The sequence below is a fragment of the Podarcis cretensis genome, assembly GCF_951804945.1.
Source record: "Podarcis cretensis genome assembly, chromosome: 8".
Lineage (NCBI taxonomy): Eukaryota > Metazoa > Chordata > Lepidosauria > Squamata > Lacertidae > Podarcis > Podarcis cretensis.
This window is the reverse complement of record NC_137177.1, coordinates 7,105,592-7,124,650: the sequence shown is the minus strand read 5'-3', so window position 1 is coordinate 7,124,650 and position 19,059 is coordinate 7,105,592. Positions and strand designations below refer to the sequence as shown.

The following is a 19,059-nucleotide window of genomic DNA, read 5'->3' as shown; positions in this document are numbered from 1 at the left end:
ATGTCAAAGGTTTGCACTACAGGAAATCAGGGTTTGGAGCAAGCAATTAAGGGCGCACGCTTGCCCAGACGGAAGCGACCTCAGTACAGTGGTACCTCGGGTTAAGTACTTACAGTGGTGCCCCGCAAGACGAACGCCTCGCAAGATGGAAAACCCGCTAGGCGAAAGGGTTCTCCGTTTTGGAGGCGCTTTGCAAAATGAATTTCCCTATGGGCTTGCTTCGCAAGACGAAAATGTCTTGCGAGTTCCTGCGGGTTTTTCCCCCTTTTTTCTCCCTTTTCCTAAGCCCTAAGCCGCTTATCAGCTGATCCGCTAAAAGCCGCTAAACCGCTAATAGCGCTAATCCGCTAAGCTGTCAATGGGCTTGCTTCACAAGACGAAAAAACCGCTATACGAAGAGCCTCACGGAATGGATTAATTTCGTCTTGCGAGGCACCACTGTAATTCGTTCTGGAGGTCCGTACTTAACCTGAAACTGTTCTTAACCTGAAGCACCACTTTAGCTACTGGGGCCTCCCGCTGCTGTTGTGCCACCGGAGCACGATTTCTGTTCTCAACCTGAAGCAAAGTTCTTAACCTGGAGCACTATTTCTGGGTTAGCAGAGTATGTAACCTGAAGCGTATGTAACCTGAGGTACCACTGTATAAGGCAGCTTCCTAAGTTTCGCTGTGGATGGCTTGGTGTAAGCAGAGGACGCCGCTGCCCTGTGGCTTGTGATTCCTTTTTGATTCTGGCTGCCTCCTTTGGGAATTGGTTTTGTGAATGTGCTGCATTCTGTGCTTCTAGAGACATCCTTCCCCATCTGCTGAGGATCCCAGATGCCCTTCGACTTCTACACAAGCCTGAATTAGATGCGGTTGCTGCCTTGGGCATGAGTGAGTGAGAACAGCAGGGCAGACTGGGGGTGGGGGGTGTTGATTTCTTGCTCCTCCTTGCAAGTCAAAATTCCTGTCGCTTGGTGTTGTCAGAATAGGTTGGTTCAACCCAACTCTGCTTCACCTCGCTTTCTGGCCTCCAAATGCTCTCAGGCGGCGCTTCTTAGAATGTCAGTGTTTTTGGGTGGGATTCAATCCTGCACCAACAATTTGAAGTTGGGAGCTCTTGCACAGCAAGCCGACTTCCCCGAAAGATCAGATATTTTGCGATAAGGAAAGGGACAGGGAAATGGCACTGCGAAGTGTGGGATATGGCACTTCGATGCGACGTCATCTAACCTCCCCACAAGCAACTCGGAAAACAAATGCTCATTAAGTAGCCAACCTCTGTCCTCCCCACAAGGTGAATGCTCATTCGATAGCCAACAATGTCTAATCTCCCTGCAATATTGAGGAATATTGCTCAACAAACAGTTTTTCTGGAAGTTCCTACAGTCTTTATTAGGAAAAAAAATTCAAAATGGTCTCCTCTCCAAGGCTGGCTTTTGTGTGTGTCCGCATTAGCCCCCACTCACCTTGTTCTGGGATGAGGGTCCTATGCCTTGCTAACAAGCTGTATGAGAGTCAGAATAATAATAATAATTTATTATTTATACTCCACCCATCTGGCTGGGCTTCCCCAGCCATTCTGGGCGGCTTCCAACAAAATATTAAAATACAGTAATGCGTCAAATATTAAAAGCTTCCCTAAACAGGGCTGCCTTCAGATGTCTTCTAAAAGTCTGGTAGTTATGGTTCTCTTTGACATCTGGTGGGAGGGCGTTCCACAGGGTGGGTGCCACTACCGAGAAGGCCCTCTGCCTGGTTCCCTGTAACCTGGCTTCTCGCAGTGAGGGAACCGCCAGAAGGCCCTCAGTGCTGGACCTCAGTGTCTGGGCAGAACAATGGGGGTGGAGACGCTCCTTCAGATATAATGGGCCTTTAGGGCTTTAACGGTCAGCATCAAAACTTTGAATTGTACTCGGAAACATACTGTAATTCTGGTCTTTCAGGACTGGTGTTATATGGTCTCAGCAGCCATTCCTAGTCACCAGTCTAGCTGCCGCATTCTGGATTAGTTGTAGTTTCCAGGTCACCTTCAAAGGTAGCCCCACAGATAGCGCATTGCAGTAGTCCAAGCGGGAGATAACCAGAGCATGCATCACTCTAGCAAGACAGTCTGCGGGCAGATAAGGGTCTCAGCCTGCGTACCAGATGGAGCTGATAAACAGCTGCCCTGGACACAGAATTGACCTGTGCCTCCATGGACAGCTGCGAGTCCAAAATGACAGATAGGGTCTCAGCCTGCATACCAGATGGAGCTGGTGGAGAAATCACGGTGGCCCAGCTCTTTCCAGTTTGCAATTCCATGTTGGGAAGCTACTCTTGTTTTAATAGCTCCCTGTCAGGCAGCTGTTAATTAAAGGCACAGGAAAGCCACCTGGTGGGGGGGGGAGAAAGTAACTTTCACATTCTCGCTTTGCTTCATTGTCAGAGTTCTGGACAATGCCCCTTAAACCTGACGACAGGCTGGTGTCGGCTGAAGTTGAAGAAGGGCCTGTGGGTCTGGATGGAGCCCCCTCTGAATGCAGACAGGCGGTCTGTTCTGTCCGGATAACGTCCGAGGATGAAGCTCTGTGCATCATCAACCCGCTGTTCGTCTCAGTGCACAGTGATGCAAGCTGGCTTGACCTCGCGTCCAGCTTGTGCCGGTCCAGTAGCACGAGAGGCACTCTGCGGTTCCAGAACGGGCTGGGGACTCCCCGGAAGTCCGGCTCCGTAAAAGCAGCATCCAGGAAACAAAGAGCCCGTGGGAGTCTGGATCATCCAGAGTCTCCAGAAGAGGAGCAGGAGGAGGAGATGGAGAAAGGTAAGGAGCTGCTGCTATTGAGGGCATCTGCGACATTTGTAGCATGAAGACTCTGCTTCCAATTTTCCTTCTCTCCTGCTGCACTCGGCATGCAGAAGGCCCCAGATTCAATCCTCGGTATCTCTGGGTAGGGCTGGGGAAAGTGCCTGCCCTCTCAGCCAGTGGCGTAGCGTGGGTTGTCAGCACCCGGGGCAAGGCAAGCATCCCCCATGCTACGCCACTGCTCTCAGCCAGTAAGGTAGTGTGGTGTGTGTCTGTGTGTCTGTGTTTGGGAGAGCAAGGCAGCATCACTGGGATCATCTTGCCTGTCTGTTTCGCCTGTAATTCTGCCTTCAGCTAAGAGGCTCCCTGAGGAGGACTACTTTTTAATTACTGGTTAATAATAATAATTATTATTAATTATTAATTATTTCTTCCCCGCCCTCCTGGCTGGGTTTCCCCAGCCACTCTGGGCGGCTCCCAACAGAATATTAAAATCACGATAAAACATCAGACAATAAAATCTTCCCTAAGCAGGGCTGCCTTCAGATGTCTTCTGAAAGTTGGATACAGTGGTACCTCGGGTTACATACGCTTCAAGTTGCAGACGCCGCTAACCCAGAAATAGTACCTCGGGTTAAGAACTTTGTTTCAGGATGAGAACAGAAATCGTGCTCTGGCGGTGCGGTGGCAGCAGGAGGCGCCATTAGCTAAAGTGGTGCTTCAGGTTAAGAACAGTTTCAGGTTAAGAATAGACCTCCGGAACAAATTAAATACATAACCAGAGGTACCACTGTAGTTGCTTCTTTCCATGACATCTGCTGGGAGGGCATTCCACAGGGTGGGTGCCACTACCAAGAAGGTCCTCTGCCTGGCTCCCTGTCACCTCACTTCTCACAACGAGGGAACCGCCAGAAGGCCCTTGGAGCTGGACCTCAGTGTCTGCTGATAAGAGCAGATTGTGTCCTGTCCCTCCTGGGAAGCATGTGGACAGAAGGACAATGCAGATAAAAGCTGGCAAGCACCACCCTGGCATGCACTTTCAGCTGGTAAGGGGTGGGTGGGAGAGGCAGAGAGAGAGAGAGAGAGAGAGAGGGAGCGCTTCAGTGTGATAACTCAGTGAGTACAGTGGTGCCCCGCAAGACGAATGCCTCGCAAGACGAAAAACTCACTAGACGAAAGAGTTTTCCGTTTTTGAGGTGCTTCGCAAGACGAATTTCCCTATGGGCTTGCTTCGCAAGACGAAAACGTCTTGCGAGTTCTTGCGAGTTTTTTCCCTTTCCCCCCCTTTTTCTAAGCCGCTAAGCCGCTAATAGCCGTGCTTCGCAAGACAAAAAATCCGCAAGACAAAGAGACTCGCGGAACGAATTAATTTCATCTTGCGAGGCACCACTGTACAGGATGAGACTCTTAATCTTAGGGTCATGGGCATGGCAGGGGTTTGAAGTAGACCCTTCTGGTCCCTTCCAACTCGACAATTCTATGATACTATGATAGTCTGTTTTGTATGTACTGTATTTTTCGCTCTATAAGACGCACCCGACCATAAGACGCACCTAGTTTTTAGAGGAGGGAAACAAGAAAAAAAATATATTCTGAATCAAATGTTGATGAGGAGGCGGCCAGATACAGGATAAAGGAAGTCTTTAATTTGGTTGTTTGTATTGTTGTATGTTATGCTTGTTGTTTGTTATGTTCGTGTTTGATGGGGGTGGATTTCTGGGGCGGGGGGAGGGTTTGTGTTATGCTGTAAATAAAATTTCCCAAAAAAATTCACCTGTTCTGGCTTCAGCGATAGCTGCGCAGCCTGCATTCGCTCCATAAGACGCACACACATTTCCCCTTACTTTTTAGGAGGGGAAAAGTGCATCTTATAGAGCAAAAAATACGGCAATTTCGGCCTGCAGGTTAACGTGCATTTCCATTTCTGACATACGGAGGGTTACTCTCTAACTGCCTGTTGGCTGGCTACAGGTGGGCAAGGTCCAGAGCCGAGCCCTTGGCTGACTCTGTAATGTCCTGCAGGGCCACCTGGAAGGGGAATCATGGGGGCAGAGGTACCCGCATTGTCTGTTTGTACCTGGAACTGTAGGAGATGGGGGCCCAGGTGCCATCAGAATGCTGATGACACTTGGCTCTCCGATTCTTCATAACAAGGAGGGACCTGGCGCACCCTGGGGACTGGAGTTCGGATGCAGCGAAGGTTTGCAGTGATGGTGCCAGGTGAGTCTGCTTGGGAAAAGCACCCCACAAGTAAGAGCAATTTAACCCATCATGCCTTTCTCTTTGCTGCCAACCCTCAGGTGACCCTCTCCTCCGCTCCACCACCACGCGACGGAGGCCTCTTCATCGCAGCCTCGCCTGCAGCAGTATGGAAGCCGCCTCCGAGGAGCTGCCTCTGTCCCCCGACCTCCACCTGAAGGAGATCAAGTCCCCACACCGCGTCTCCTGGATAGAGGGGATCCCGACCACGCCTCCTCCCGCCTGGCCGCTGCAAAAGTCCAGCTCTGAATCCTCTCTGCTGAGTGACAACATCTTGCTGCCTCCCATCCCCGAACTCGACTCGCTCTCCGTCAGCAGCGTGGAGGACGAGACGGAGGGGCTTCTCACCGCCGCCACGGCTGCTCAGCAGAAGAAGCAGCGCCGCTGCTCCTCCGCCCTGAGTTACAAGGTCTTCCAGCGCCTCTCCGCCGTGGGCAGCACGCTCAGCGGGTTCCTCTCGGCCGAACGCCGGGTGTCCAAGCGGGTGCAGGAGCTGGCCCAGGAGCCGTCCTCCTACGTGGGAGGGCTGGTGCAAAGCTTCGTGGGGCACATCCTGCGCGGAGCCGGGAAACGGCACGCTACCAGCACCGACCTGCTCCAGGAGATCCGGCAGATGATCAGTAACCTCAAGGGCTACCTGTGCGAGAGCTCGGAGCTGCATGTGGTCTGCGAGCACAGCGAGGCCGAGGAGATGGACCTGGGTATTTATTGTTATTAAGTTCGCATCCCGCCCTTCCTCTTCGAGCAATCCATAGTTAAAAGCAGAAGTCGGCAAATGTGCCCTCTTTTTTCTCTTCAAAATATGGCAGCCCTACTTGAGAGTCGTCTGTTTTGAATAGTTTTGGTTGCTGGCAGTAGTGTAAAGGTAAAGGGACCCCTGACCATTAGGTCCAGTCATGGACGACTCTGGGGTTGCGGCGCTCATCTCGCTTTATTGGCCAAGGGAGCCAGCGTTTGTCCACAGACAGCTTCTGGGTCATGTGGCCAGCATGACTAAGCCACTTCTGGCGAACCAGAGCAGCACACGGAAACGCCGTTTACCTTCCTGCCGGAGCGGTACCTATTTATCTACTTGCACTCTGACGTACTTTCGAACTGCTAGGTTGGCAGAAGCAGGGACCGAGCAACGGGAGCTCACCCCATCGCGGGGATTCGAACCGCCCACCTTCTGATGTGCAAGTCCTAGGCTCTGTGGTTTAACCCACAGCGAAAAGTAGAAGTCGGCAAATGTGCCCTCTTTTTGTATCTTCGAAATATGGCAACCATAGCTGTCAACTTTTCCCTTTTCTTGCAAGGAATCCTATTCGGAATAAGGGAATTTCCCTTAAAAAGGGGGGAAAGTTGACAGCTATGATGGCAACCCTACTTGAGTGTCATCTGTTTTGAATAGTTTTGGTTGCTGGCAGTAGTGTGGCTGTGGCAAGGGTCCCCTTCATGGCCACGCCCCCTTCAAAGATAATACAACTTTCTAAAATTATACAATCTTTTTTTAAAAAAAGAAAAGTTACTCAGAAAACTACGTGTGCAGGTTGAAGTTTCAGCCCGCTGCAAATTATTGCACAGACTATCGGTATGGCTGGGTGCTGCCCTATGTTGCTTCCTCCTCCCCTCTCCCAATTAACCTCCGTCTCCAGGGTTCAGACTCTGTAGGGTCTACCCTCCTCCACTGCCCTCTCCCAATTAACCTCCGTCTCCAGGGCTCAGACTCTGTAGGGTCTACCCTCCTCCACTGCCCTCTCCCAATTAACCTCCGTCTCCAGGGCTCAGACTCTGTAGGGTCTACCCTCCTCCACTGCCCTCTCCCAATTAACCTCCATCTCCAGGGCTCAGACTCTGTAGGGTCTATCCTCCTCCACTGCCCTCTCCCAATTAACCTCCGTCTCCAGGGTTCAGACTCTGTAGGGTCTACCCTCCTCCACTGCCCTCTCCCAATTAACCTCCGTCTCCAGGGCTCAGACTCTGTAGGGTCTACCCTCCTCCACTGCCCTCTCCCAATTAACCTCCTTCTCCAGGGCCCACATCTGTGACATCACCAGGGCTCCCCCCTAGGGCTCAGATTTGGGTCCTGAGATCCCAGGGTCTGGGGTGCTGCTGACTTGGCAACCCCACGATCTCCTCCTCTTCCTCCTCCTCTTCTTGTGCTACTCTGCATGGCCAAGGTTGCAATCTTGGTGGGGGGCAAAGCTCTGTCTACCCCCAAAACAGAAACCGTCACACCGTCAGGTTACCTGCTTCCCGGCAAAGCTGCTTATAAATGTATTTCATCTTATCTCTGAGCAGCCGAAAATAACACCCCTGCCGTTTCCACTCTGGACTGCGGCCAGCTTGCGACATTGCTATCCGCTCACACGTGGGCCAGAGCAGAGCACTTAGGAAGCTGTGGTTGAGGCTCTGATGCAGCCCACACCGTACGCAGCAGAGGCAGCTGGGAGGGAGCAGATGCAAAGAGGAACCGAGGTAGCTTCCTGGACACAAAGAAATCCAAAGAGGCTTTGGATTCCCTGCACTTGTTTGTTTGTTGGGCTTTGGCCCACTTACTGATGTTTCCACCCAGAATACAGAATCAGGTTTCTTAGAATCATAGAGGACCCTCGTACCTATGGGACCGCCTCTCCCGGTATGCCCCACAGAGGACTTAAGGTCCATAAATAGCAACACCCTAGAGGTCCCGGGCCCTAAGGAAGTCAGATTAGCCTCAACCAGAAGCAGGGCCTTCTCAGCACTGGCCCCAGCCTGGTGAAACGCTCTGCCTCATGAGACCAGGGCCCTGCAGGATCTGATTTCTTTCCGCAGGGCCTGTAAGACAGAGTTGTTCCGCCTGGCCTTTGGCTTGGAGTCAATTTGATTCCCTCCCCCTCTTTCTTTTTTCCTCCTGTGATGGAACACCTATTTGGGGACTTCCCTGGCTTTTTTCTGGCCCATGTAGGACCAGTCTGGAAAGTTAGCCTTGGTGAAGACTTAACATTTTCATCCCCCAAAAAGCGTTCCATTGAAATGAGGCTGTATTTTAATGTTGTATTTTAATCTTGTTTTTAAGTTGTATTTCAATCAATTTGTTTTATACCGGGTGTTAGCTGCCCTGAGCCTGGTCTTGGCTGGGGAGGGCGGGGTATAAATAATTTTTCTTATTATTATAGAGTTGGAAGGTACCCCAGGGGTCATCTAGTCCAACCCCCTGCAACGCAATAATCTCAACTCCTGAGAACTTTCCAATTCTCACTTTAAGGGGTGGGAGGAAGCACAGCAGTATAGCTGACTCTTAGCTTAAGCAAGGGTTATGTTCCAAAACCATAATTGTGTGTAGTCAAAACACACTCTCCCCGCACCTCTGAATGCCATATTGTAGAAGACACTGAGCTTTTAACATATTGAGCCGTCAACAACAACAACAAAACCCCTTAGCCAGCGGCGGAGCAAGGCGATCGGGCAGCTGGGGCAGTGCGCATGCCTGGTGCCCAGGCACGGGGCCAGCCGGGGCAGGACGCTCCGCGGGGCCTCCAAGGAGTCTGCCTGCCTCCTCCCACTCAGCCGCCCTACAGCTGAGGGGGGAGGCGGCAGGCAGTCCAATTTGGGCTGCACGGAACCTGCGCGTGCCCAAGCCACCGCTTCACTCCCAGGAGAGATGCGTGGCTTGGGTGTGCTGCAGGCCCCACGGTGAGTGCATTTTGTCACCCCCCTCAGAGGTGATACCTGGGGCAACCCACCCCTACCGCACCCCCCTTCCTCCGCCCCTGCCCTTAGCCAGCTGAAAATGCAACCTTTCTGTTTTGAATTCACTCTGCGTGGGGCTGCCCTTGAGACTGACCCAGAAACTCCAGCGGGTGCAGAATGCTGCGGCGAGACTCCTTACGGGGTCCTCACTGCAGGATCACATTCACCTGGTGCTATTCCAGCTGCACTGGCTCCCGGTGGAGTACAGGATCAGGTTTAAGGTGCTTCAAAGCCCCATATGGCCTAGGACTCTCATACCTACGGGACAGCCTCTCCTGGTATGTCCCACGGAGGACCTTGCGGTCTTCAAACAAAAACATCTTGGAGGTCCCAGGCCACAGGGAGGTTAGGCTGGCCTCAACCAGAGTCAGGGCCTTTTCAGTACTGGCCCCGATCTGGTGGAACGCTGTGTCACAAGAGACTAGGGCCCTGTGGGACTTGACATCTTTCTGCAGGGCCTGCAAGACAGAGCTGTTCCACCAGGCCTTTGGCCAGGGCACAGCTTGAACCCCGCCTTTGGTAATCCTCATAGAACGCTAGCCCAATGGTTGCCATTAATTTGATTTGAATTGACTTTAGAATGAATTGATTTTAGAATGCTGTGTTACTTTTATTGTTGTTAGCTGCTCTGAGCCTGGCTTTGGCTGGGGAGGGCGGGATATAAATAAAAAATTATTATTATTATTATTGAATTCAAAGTGCAAGGAACCTTGCGAAAAATGTGGCTATATTTTAAACTGGAACGCCATCAAACAAAGGGGAAAGTGTGTCTGGTCCCTGGATTCTCATCCTCTGACTTCCTTTAGGATAGCCGCCCATTATTATCATCATTAAACTTGCCACAACCTTGAAAGCCTCGTCATCGCCTCATCCCCGTGCTAGGGCAAGGAGCGTCCAGGTGGCACCATTGCTCCTCCTCTGGGGAGAAAAATCCCGGAGCTGTGCTCGCCCTCCGATACACCGCTTGCCTGACCTATGTGATCCACAGTAACGTGTCGTGGCTTCATTTTCTCTTCCTCTCCCTCTTCCCCTTTCTTGTATCATTTTCCTGCAAGGTTCCGTGGTCGAAGCCGCTCTGTACAAATGCATGCTGAAGCCTCTCCGGAACTCCATCTACGCCCAGTTGCACGAATTCCACGCCCACGACGGCACCCTGGACAAACTGCGCGAGCACCAGGCCACCATGCGGCGGCAGAGCCTGGCCGAGGTGGGCGTGACGGCCGGCGTCCCAGATGTGGCCGCCTTAGAGCGCATCCAGGCCAAGCTGAACCTAATGCACCTGGCATACTCCCCCAAGAAGAAGGAGACGCACATGCTCAAAGTCTGCAAGATGCTCTACGAAGCCATGAACCAAGCTGCAGGAGGAACAGGTAGGGAGGCTGCCTTGGCAACATCCCTCTGAGAAGGGTCAGACCTCAGTGGTATAGAGCAGCTGGTTTGCCTCCAGCAAGGTCCCAGTTTCAGTCCCCAGCTGGGGAAGGATTCCCTGTCTGAAATTCTAGAGAGTGGCTGCCAGTCAGTGTAGGCAGGGCTGAGCTGCATGGACCAAGTGGCCTGACTTGGGAAGAAGGGCTTTTCTTCTTGCTTGTCTTGAATAATAATAATAATAATAATAATAATAATAATAATAATAATAATAATTATTATTATTATTTATTGTTTATACCCCGCCCATCTGGCTGAGTTTCCCCAGCCACTCTGGGCGGCTTCCAATCAAGTGTTAAAAACAATACAGTGGTGCCCCGCAAGACGAATGCCTCGCAAGACGGAAAACTCGCTAGACGAAAGGGTTTTCCGTTTTGGAGGCGCTTCGCAAAACGAATTTCCTATGGGCTTGCTTCGCAAGACGAAAATGTCTTGCGAGTTCCTGCTGGGTTTTTTCCCCTTTCCCCCCCTTTTTCTAAGCCGCTAAGCCGCTTATCCGCTAAGCCGCTAAAAGCCGCTAAAAGCCGCTAAGCCGTCAATGGGCTTGCTTCGCAAGACGAAAAAACCGCTAGACGAAGAGAATTGCGGAACGGATTCTTTTCGTCTTGTGAGGCACCACTGTACAGCATTAAATATTAAAAACTTCCCTGAACAGGGCTGCCTTCAGATGTCTTTTAAAAAGAAGATAGCTGCTTATTTCCTTCACATCTGAAGGGTGGCCGTTCCACAGGGCGGGTGCCACTACTGAGAAGGCCCTCTGTCTGGTTCCCTGTAACCTCACTTCTCACAATGAGGGAACCGCCAGAAGGTCCTAGGTGCTGGATCTCAGCTGAACGAATCTCCCAACATTCAGCTTCACCCCTGAGTCCCAGTACAGCTGGAAGCCGAACGGAATCTGTTCAGAAAGTCGGTTTGACTTCCAAAACCAAGGCGCGGCTTCCGATTGGCTGCAGGAACCTCCTGCAGCCAATCGGAAGCTGTGGAAGCCCCGTCGGACTTTCGGGTTCCAAAGAACATTTGCAAACCAGAACACTTCCAGGTTTGCGGTGTCCCGGAACCAAAACGTTTGAGTCGACAATTTCGTTGTTCTGTATGGGACAATGACAGTAAAGATTATTATATTGTATCGTACGACTATATTATGAGAGAAAGAGACAATCATTTCTCTACATCCGCTTTCCTTGCACCTGAACGGTAGGGCTGGCTCTGACGATGTTCTTCCCTTTTCCCATTTTCGGAAGAGCCTTTTGGCGCCGACGACTTCCTGCCAGTTCTGATCTACATGCTGGTGAACTGTGACGTGGTTTCGGTGCAGCTGGATGTCGAGTACATGATGGAACTGATGGACCCCAGCCAGCTGCTGGGAGAAGGTAACCCGGCAAGTTGTGCCAGACCTGGATCTGTCCCTTGGGCATCCTGAAATGATCTGGATTTTTGCTAGGTACTGGATGTCCTCCTAAAGTTTAGGGTTAATGTCTCTAGGAGACCCCAGAGGTCTCTGCCTCATGTTGTCAGGATCAGGTGTCAGGAACAAGCCAGCAGTACAGTGGTACCTTGGGTTACATACTGTCAGGGGCTCAGGAGCAGAAGCACAGGGAAGAGGGGAGATGGAGAGCGAAGGGGAAGAATCTGAGGGCAGCGTAGGGGAAGATGACAGTGGCCCGAGAGATTCCATGAGCCTCTCCAGCGAATCGGAAGATTCACAGAAGGGGGCTCCAATGGCCAGGGCAAGGGGGGTCCCGGGAGGGACGCACCAGAAGCTAGGGGCCAGCAGCGACTCCCAAAGCAGCAGCTGGAGATCGGGACCAGTTTCCCCACCAGAGCGTAGCGGGGGGGGGGAAGAGTCCCATGAGTCAGGGCTGACCACGTCCCTATCGCTGAGTGAGGGAACGAAGGGGAGGTCAGGTCCAGCTAGCCTCCCCGAAGGGGGAAGCAGTGACAGGAGCAGTGTAACGGTCAGGAGGAAGGTGGCCGGGTGGGCGCGCACGCCAAGTTCAAATGTACAGGCGCGCGGGACAGCAGGGAGCTCGGATTGGGAGCCAGGTCCTAAAGCACGCCGGAGGCAGGGGGAAGAATCCGGGGACTCAGCATCAGAAGAGTCCAGAAAGGGCAACATGCCGGCGGGCAGACGGACCCAGAGGAGGAAAGAACAACGGAAGAGGTGGAGTAAGGCTAGAGTCTTGAACTGGTGTCTAGCGGGAGGAGACTCAGACGGAGCTTCGGCGGTCTAGGGTTTAAGACGTAGAGCTGCGCGCTACGGCTTTGGAATGGAAACTGAACTTCAATAAAGACTTTTGTATATAACCACGACCTGGCGTTGGTCCTCTGTGAGCTGGGACCTTGGGCAGCTCTGACACATACGCTTCAGGTTACATATGCTTTAAGTTACACACTCCGCTAACCCAGAAATAGTGCTGCAGGTTAAGAACTTTGCTTCAGGATAAGAACAGAAATCGGGCTTTGGTGGCGTGGCGGCAGCAGGAGACCCCATAAGCTAAAGTGGTGCTTCAGGTTAAGAACAGTTTCAGGTTAAGTACGGACCTCCGGAACCAATTAAGTACTTAACCTGAGGTACCACTGTAAATCATATGGCGTAAGTTGACTCTTTATTAAAGGAAACCAGGTTGAATCAGAAGACCAGGCCTAGTGATAATAATAATAATAATAATAATAATAATAATAATAATAATAATAATAATAAATTATTTATACCCCGCCCATCTGGCTGGGCCTCCCCAGCCACTCTGGGCGGCTTCCATAGAAACCAAAAATACAGTAAAATATCACACCTTAAAAACTTCCCTGAACAGGGCTGCCTTAAGATGTCTTCTGAATGTCAGGTAGTTGTTTATCACTTTGACATCTGCTGGAAGGGCGTTCCACAGGGCGGGTGCCACTGCTGAGAAGGCCCTCAGCCTGGTTCCCTATAGCTTTGCTTCTCGCAATGAGGGAACCGCCAGAAGGCCCTCGGTGCTGGACCTCAGCGTCCGGGCAGAATGATGGGGATGGAGACGCTCCTTCAGGTATACTGGACCGAGACCGTTTAGGGCTTTAAAGGTAAGCACCAACACTTTGAATTGTGCTCGGAAACGTACTGGGAGCCAATGTAGGTCTTTCAAGACCGGTGTTATATGGTCTTGGCCGCTGCCCCCAGTCACCAGTCTAGCTGCCGCATTCTGGATTAGTTGTAGTTTCCGAGTCACCTTCAAAGGTAGCCCCACGTAGAGTGCATTGCAGTAGTCCAAGCGGGAGATAACCAGAGCATGCACCATTCTGGCAAGACAGTCCACAGGCAGATAGGGTCCCAGCCTACGTACCAGATGGAGCTGGTAAACAGCTGCCCTGGACACAGATTTGACCTGTGCCTCCATGGACAGCTGTGAGTCCAAAATGACTCCCAGGCTGCGCACCTGGTCCTTCAGGGGCACAGTTACCCCATTCAGGACCAGGGAATCCTCCACACCTGCCCGCCTCCTGTCCCCCAAAAACAGTACTTCTGTCTTGTCAGGATTCAACCTCAATCTGTTAGCCGCCATCCATCCTCCAACCGCCTCCAGTGAGCGCAGCACCTCATCCCAGTAGATCTTGCCCCAGGTACAGAAGTGGGAACTGAAGGTCCCTGCCTTCTCACAGTTCCCTAAGTCTCCTTCCCAATCTGGGGCTCTGTTGTCTTCTCTCTCTCTGCTCTCCCCTTTTCATACCTCTTCTGGTTCTTGGAGACCAGGGGGGAAGGGAGCTTGTCACAGCAGGAGGGGGAGACCCCCTGGCTTCTTCCCCAGCCTGCCTCACCTCTGCCTCTTGGCCCCCCTTCCTCTCCTACCTCTGATTCTAGACTGCTCTCTGCCACAAACTCTCCCAGCTCACGAAGCCCTGTTCCCTCTTCAGTTTCCAACCTCCTCTTCCCCATCTTCTCTCTCTGACTACTCATTGCCGTCCCACCACCAATCCCCAGGCTCTGAGCCTTCTTCTCTTGGGGGATCCTCTATCTGGTTCCTCCCACCATTCCTCTGCATCCAGCCAGTCCATGACACACATATAGGGAATAAAGCACAGGTGGGAGGGAGCTGTTGGACTTCAGCTCCCATCATCCCCAGCCAGCATGACCCAATGGTCAGGGATGATGTGAGTTGTAGTCCAGCAACATATTTTTTTAATTTTTTTATTCATTTATTGAATTTATATACAGTCTTATACCTACCGTATTTTTTGCTGTATAAGACTCACTTTTTCCCTCCTAGAAAGTAAGGGGAAATGTGTGTGTGTCTTATGGAGCGAATGCAGGCTGCACAGCTATCCCAGGAGCCAGAGCAGCAAGAGGGATTGCTGCTTTCACTGCGCAGCGATCCCTCTTGCTGTTCTGGCTTCTGAGATTCGGAATATTTTTTTCCTTGTTTTTCTCCTCCAAAAACTAGGTGCATCTTGTGGTCTGGTGCATCTTATAGAGTGAAAAATACGGTATACAGTGGTACCTCTGGATGCGAATGGGATCTGTTCCGGAGCCCTGTTCGCATCCTGAAGCAAACGCAATCCGCATCTGCATGCCTGCGTGGGTCGCGATTTGTCGCTTCTGTGCATGCGCGCGACGTCATTTTGAGTGTCTGCACATGCGCGAGCGGCGAAACCCAGAAGTAACGCGTTCTGTTACTTCCGGGTCACCTCGGAGCGCAACCCGAAAGCGCTCAACCTGAAGAAACTTCAACCCAAAGTATGACTGTACATGTCATTATTATAAATGGCAAGCCACGGGTTTTGCATCCCTAGAACAGAGGAACGCAAAGCCACACTCCACTTCTACTGCATTTGAGTTAATTGAACTGCGCTGATGTGCACTGAAGCACACCAAGCGATGATGTCTTTGCCAACGGGCACAGGATTAGCGTTTCTATTTTCACTCTAAGGAACATTCTGGTTCAGGGAGTGGCCCACCTGGTGGACAGGTCTGAGAACAGTGGCCCAGGTGTCGCTTCTGTGCTTAAGCCAAGCCCGAGTTCAGTCCTCTGAAGGGTTTGGATCCAACAGTGCACAAAAGCCTTCCTGAGCCCATGCATCTCCATCTTGACGCGGGTTTTCTCTTCTCCCTCCCTCTCACGCCGCAGGAGGCTATTACCTCACCACCTGGTTTGGCGCCCTCTTCCACATCGAGAACTTCCAACCAGCGGCCACAGTGACGCGGCAAATCAGCATTGAGGCCCAGCGCTCCATCCATCAGTGGCATCGGCGCCGAACCATCCACCATCACCACGCCAACAGGCGCCATTCCCAGGTGAGGCTGGAGTCTGCAGAAGAAGTCCTGTGCTGAAGTGGGGGGGGGGGGGCTAAGAAGTGGGAGAGAGCAAGGGATTCTGGGAGCCAAATTCCGGGATGGAGTGCGGAACTGTCAGGCCAGTGTAGTACCTCCCCCACACCTGTTCCTCACCTGCCAATCAAACTGACATCACAATGATGTCGGGTGACTTTTTTTTTTGGCTACAGGGTTTGAAATCAAGCCATGCAGGGCAAAGAAACAGCTTAAGGGTGCCTGGGTGCCGTTTCTGGTGTGGATGGAAAGAGGGAATGACTGACATCTCTTGGGGTTGCAAGCTTACTGTTTGGTATCTAATCATCTTTACTGGCTGCCCATCCACTACCGAGCCGGGTTCAAGGTCCTTGCATTGCCGTATTTTTCGCTCTATAAGACGCACCAGACCACAAGACGCACCTAGTTTTTGGAGGAGGAAAACAAGAAAAAAAATATTCTGAATTTCAGAAGCCAGAACAGCAAGAGGGATCACTGCACAGTGAAAGCAGCAATCCCTCCTACTGTTCTGGCTTCTGGGATAGCTGCGCAGCCTGCATTCGCTCCATAAGACGCACACACATTTCCCCTTACTTTTTAGGAGGGAAAAAGTGAGTCTTATAGAGCAAAAAATACGGTAATTAGCTGAGGTTCAGGTTGCCCCAGGGACACCTTTATATCCTAGCCCAATCCCTGAGATCATCTGCAGGAGCGTCGCCGGTCATTCCGCAAGTTCATAGTACAGTGCTACCTTGGTTTACAAACCTAATCTGTTCCGGAAGTCAATTCTTAAACCAAAGCGTTCTTAAACCAAGGCGTGCTTTCCCATAGCGGCGGGGGACTCAATTTACAAATGGAACACACTCAACAGGAAGCAAAACATGTTCTGCTTCCAAGGCAAAGTTCACAAACCAAAACACTGGGTTTGCAGCGTTCTTAATCCAAGTTCTTCATAAACTAAGCTGTTCTTAAACCAAGGTACCACTATATCCTAGAATTGTAGAATTGGAAGGGACATGATCATGGAACATCCAGAAAGTGTAAGAGCTGCATAAAAACAGGAATCCTCCACAAAATATTTTTATAAATGAGCCTCTGACATACGTACCTTAAGTACATCTACAAACTCATCGAGAGGTGTGACCTTGCTTTTGCTGGGTAATCTTGTTGTATCAGGTCTCATATGAGACAAGCCCAACTCTCGTCAACGAAAAGACTCCTTTCTCTTTTCCAGTCTTTCATATCAGCCACAGTTGAAATTCACAACAATGTCCCGTGGAGAACTGTGGAAGACTAGCCAATTGCTCGTGAAAAGATCTCTCTCCATATTCTGCAAATAGAAATATTTTGATACCGTACTATACTACATTGAAATGTAGAAAGGTTTCTTTGATTGTCCTTGAATCTCCCTGCCACACTTGCCATCTAACATATAACACCGGTCCTGAAAGACCTACCTTGGCTCCCAGTACGTTTCCGAGCACAATTCAAAGCGTTGGTGCTGACCTTGAAAGCCCTAAATGGCCTTGGCCCAGTATACCTGAAGGAGCGTCTCCACCCCCATTGTTCATGAGGTCCAGCTCCGAGAGCCTTTTGGCGACTCCCTCACTCTGAGAAGTGAGGTTACAGGGAACCAGGCGGAGGGCCTTTTTGGTAGTGGCACCCTCCCTGTGGAACGCCCTCCCATCTGATGTCAAGGAAATAAACAACTATCTGACTTTTAGAAGACATCTGAAGGCAGCCCTGTTTAGGAAAGTTTTCAGTGTCTGATGTTTTATCGTGTTTTTAGTCAGATGGGCGGGGTATCAATATAAAGGTAAAGGTAACAGGACCCCTGACCGTTAGGTCCAGTCACGGACGACTCTGGGGTTGCGGCGCTCATCTCGCTTTACTGGCCAAGGGAGCCAGCATACAGCTTCTGGGTCATGTGGCCAGCATGACTAAGCCGCTTCTGGCGATCCAGAGCAGCATACGGAAACGGCGTTTACCTTCCCACCGGAGCGGTACCTATTTATCTACTTGCACTTTGATGTGCTTTCGAACTGCTAGGTTGGCAGGAGCAGGGACTGAGCAATGGGAGCTCACCTTGTCACGGGGATTCGAACCGCCGACCTTCTGATCGGCAAGTCCTAGGCTCTGTGGTTTAGCCCACAGTGCCACCCGTGTCCGGGGTATCAATAATACATTATTATTATTATTATTATTATTATTATTATTATTATTATTTGCTCCTGCCACTCCAATATGTTGGAGAACAATTGCTTCAATGGCAGGCCTACTACCTCAAGGGCCTTGGCCACACGGTAACTTCTTGCTTCCCACCCCCCTTCAGAACATCCTCTATGTCTCCTTCTGCGAACCCTTCAACAACCAGAAGACCATCTCCGTGCCCCCTGACATGACAACAGCATCCGTGTGCGCCGTGTGCGCCGAGAAGTACGGCGTCTCCGATCCCGAGTCCCACGGCCTCTTCTTGGTGTCGCACGGCTCCTCTCAGCTCTTGGCCGGGGACAGCTGCCCGCAGAGACTCCGCTCAGAGACCCTCCAGACCCAAGGGGGGCTCGGGAGTTTCGTCTACAAGCCCAAAGACAAGGGGCTTCCCGCTACCGCCGCTCCCCCTTCCCTTTCGAACCCTGACCGCTCGACTGAGGCCCGGGAGCCCCTCAAAAGCAAGGACACAGGGCAACCGGATTGAGCGTAGGCCTCGGAAGCTTCCGGAAATGTCCCCAGAAGGTTGACCAAGCTTTTGGGTTTCTGACTGGGCGGAAACTTCAGGAAAAGCTGAGAGACTGGGCGATAAAACGTCCGCCAGGAAATGTCTTGGGCAGAAGACCTCAGGGTGATGAGCCTTTCTCCTTTGCATGGAAGCTTGTGAGGGAGCGGCCGCCATTTTGTTTTTTTACTACTCCTGTTGCCCTGCCAGAGTTCCCTCTTCTGTTTAGACCAGGGCTGACCAGACTAGTAAGGATAAGTGGGAAACTTAAGTGGCATTACAGTTGAAGTGGTATGAAACTGCTTTAAATGCCTAGAGCATATGGGGCCTTAAGGCAGGCTTAGCCATCTTGGACTACTCTAGATATTGTTGGACTACAACTCCCATCATCCCTGGCCATTGGCCTGGCTGGCTGAGGCTGCAGGTGGCAGGACCTGTTCAGTTCCAGTCCTCTCACTTTCTCATTTCCCCCCAATACCTTGGAAGTTGAACGGAATCCGTTCCGGAAGTCCGTTCGACTTCCAAAACTTTCGGAAACCAAATCGCAGCTTCTGATTGGCTCCAGGAAGCTCCTGCAGCCAATCGGAAGCCCCGTCGGATGTTCGGCTTCCAAAAATAGTTCGCAAACTGGAACAGTCACTTCCGGGTTTGTGACGTTCTGGAGACGATTTGTTCGGGAGCCAAGCCGTTCGACTTCCAAGGTACCATTCTATTAAATCCAGCTCTCTACATTTCGAAGCGATTCACAATTTCCCAAAAACCGTGACATTTCATCAGTATCTTATTGCCGATTTCTCCCAATAAACACATCTTTACATTTTGAGGAGTGTGCACATTGCTTCACCCTGTTTCCTCCCCACACTGCGTGTTTTTCAATGTCATTTTCACAAATACCTTCATTTTTATTCA

The 19,059-nt window shown here is 51.3% G+C and overlaps 1 protein-coding gene across 1 annotated transcript in view; it reads left to right on the top strand.

The window, feature by feature from the left end:
* RINL (Ras and Rab interactor like) overlaps positions 1-19,059 on the top strand; it is a 38,779-nt gene extending 19,720 nt beyond the window's left edge. The window contains exons 5-11 of the mRNA XM_079985373.1: positions 788-876; positions 2,411-2,785; positions 5,068-5,727; positions 9,793-10,107; positions 11,404-11,532; positions 15,259-15,425; positions 17,770-19,059. Coding sequence (XP_079841499.1) covers positions 788-876; positions 2,411-2,785; positions 5,068-5,727; positions 9,793-10,107; positions 11,404-11,532; positions 15,259-15,425; positions 17,770-18,132 — 2,098 coding nt within the window. The 3' untranslated portion in view covers positions 18,133-19,059. The remainder of the gene's footprint in view (positions 1-787; positions 877-2,410; positions 2,786-5,067; positions 5,728-9,792; positions 10,108-11,403; positions 11,533-15,258; positions 15,426-17,769) is intronic.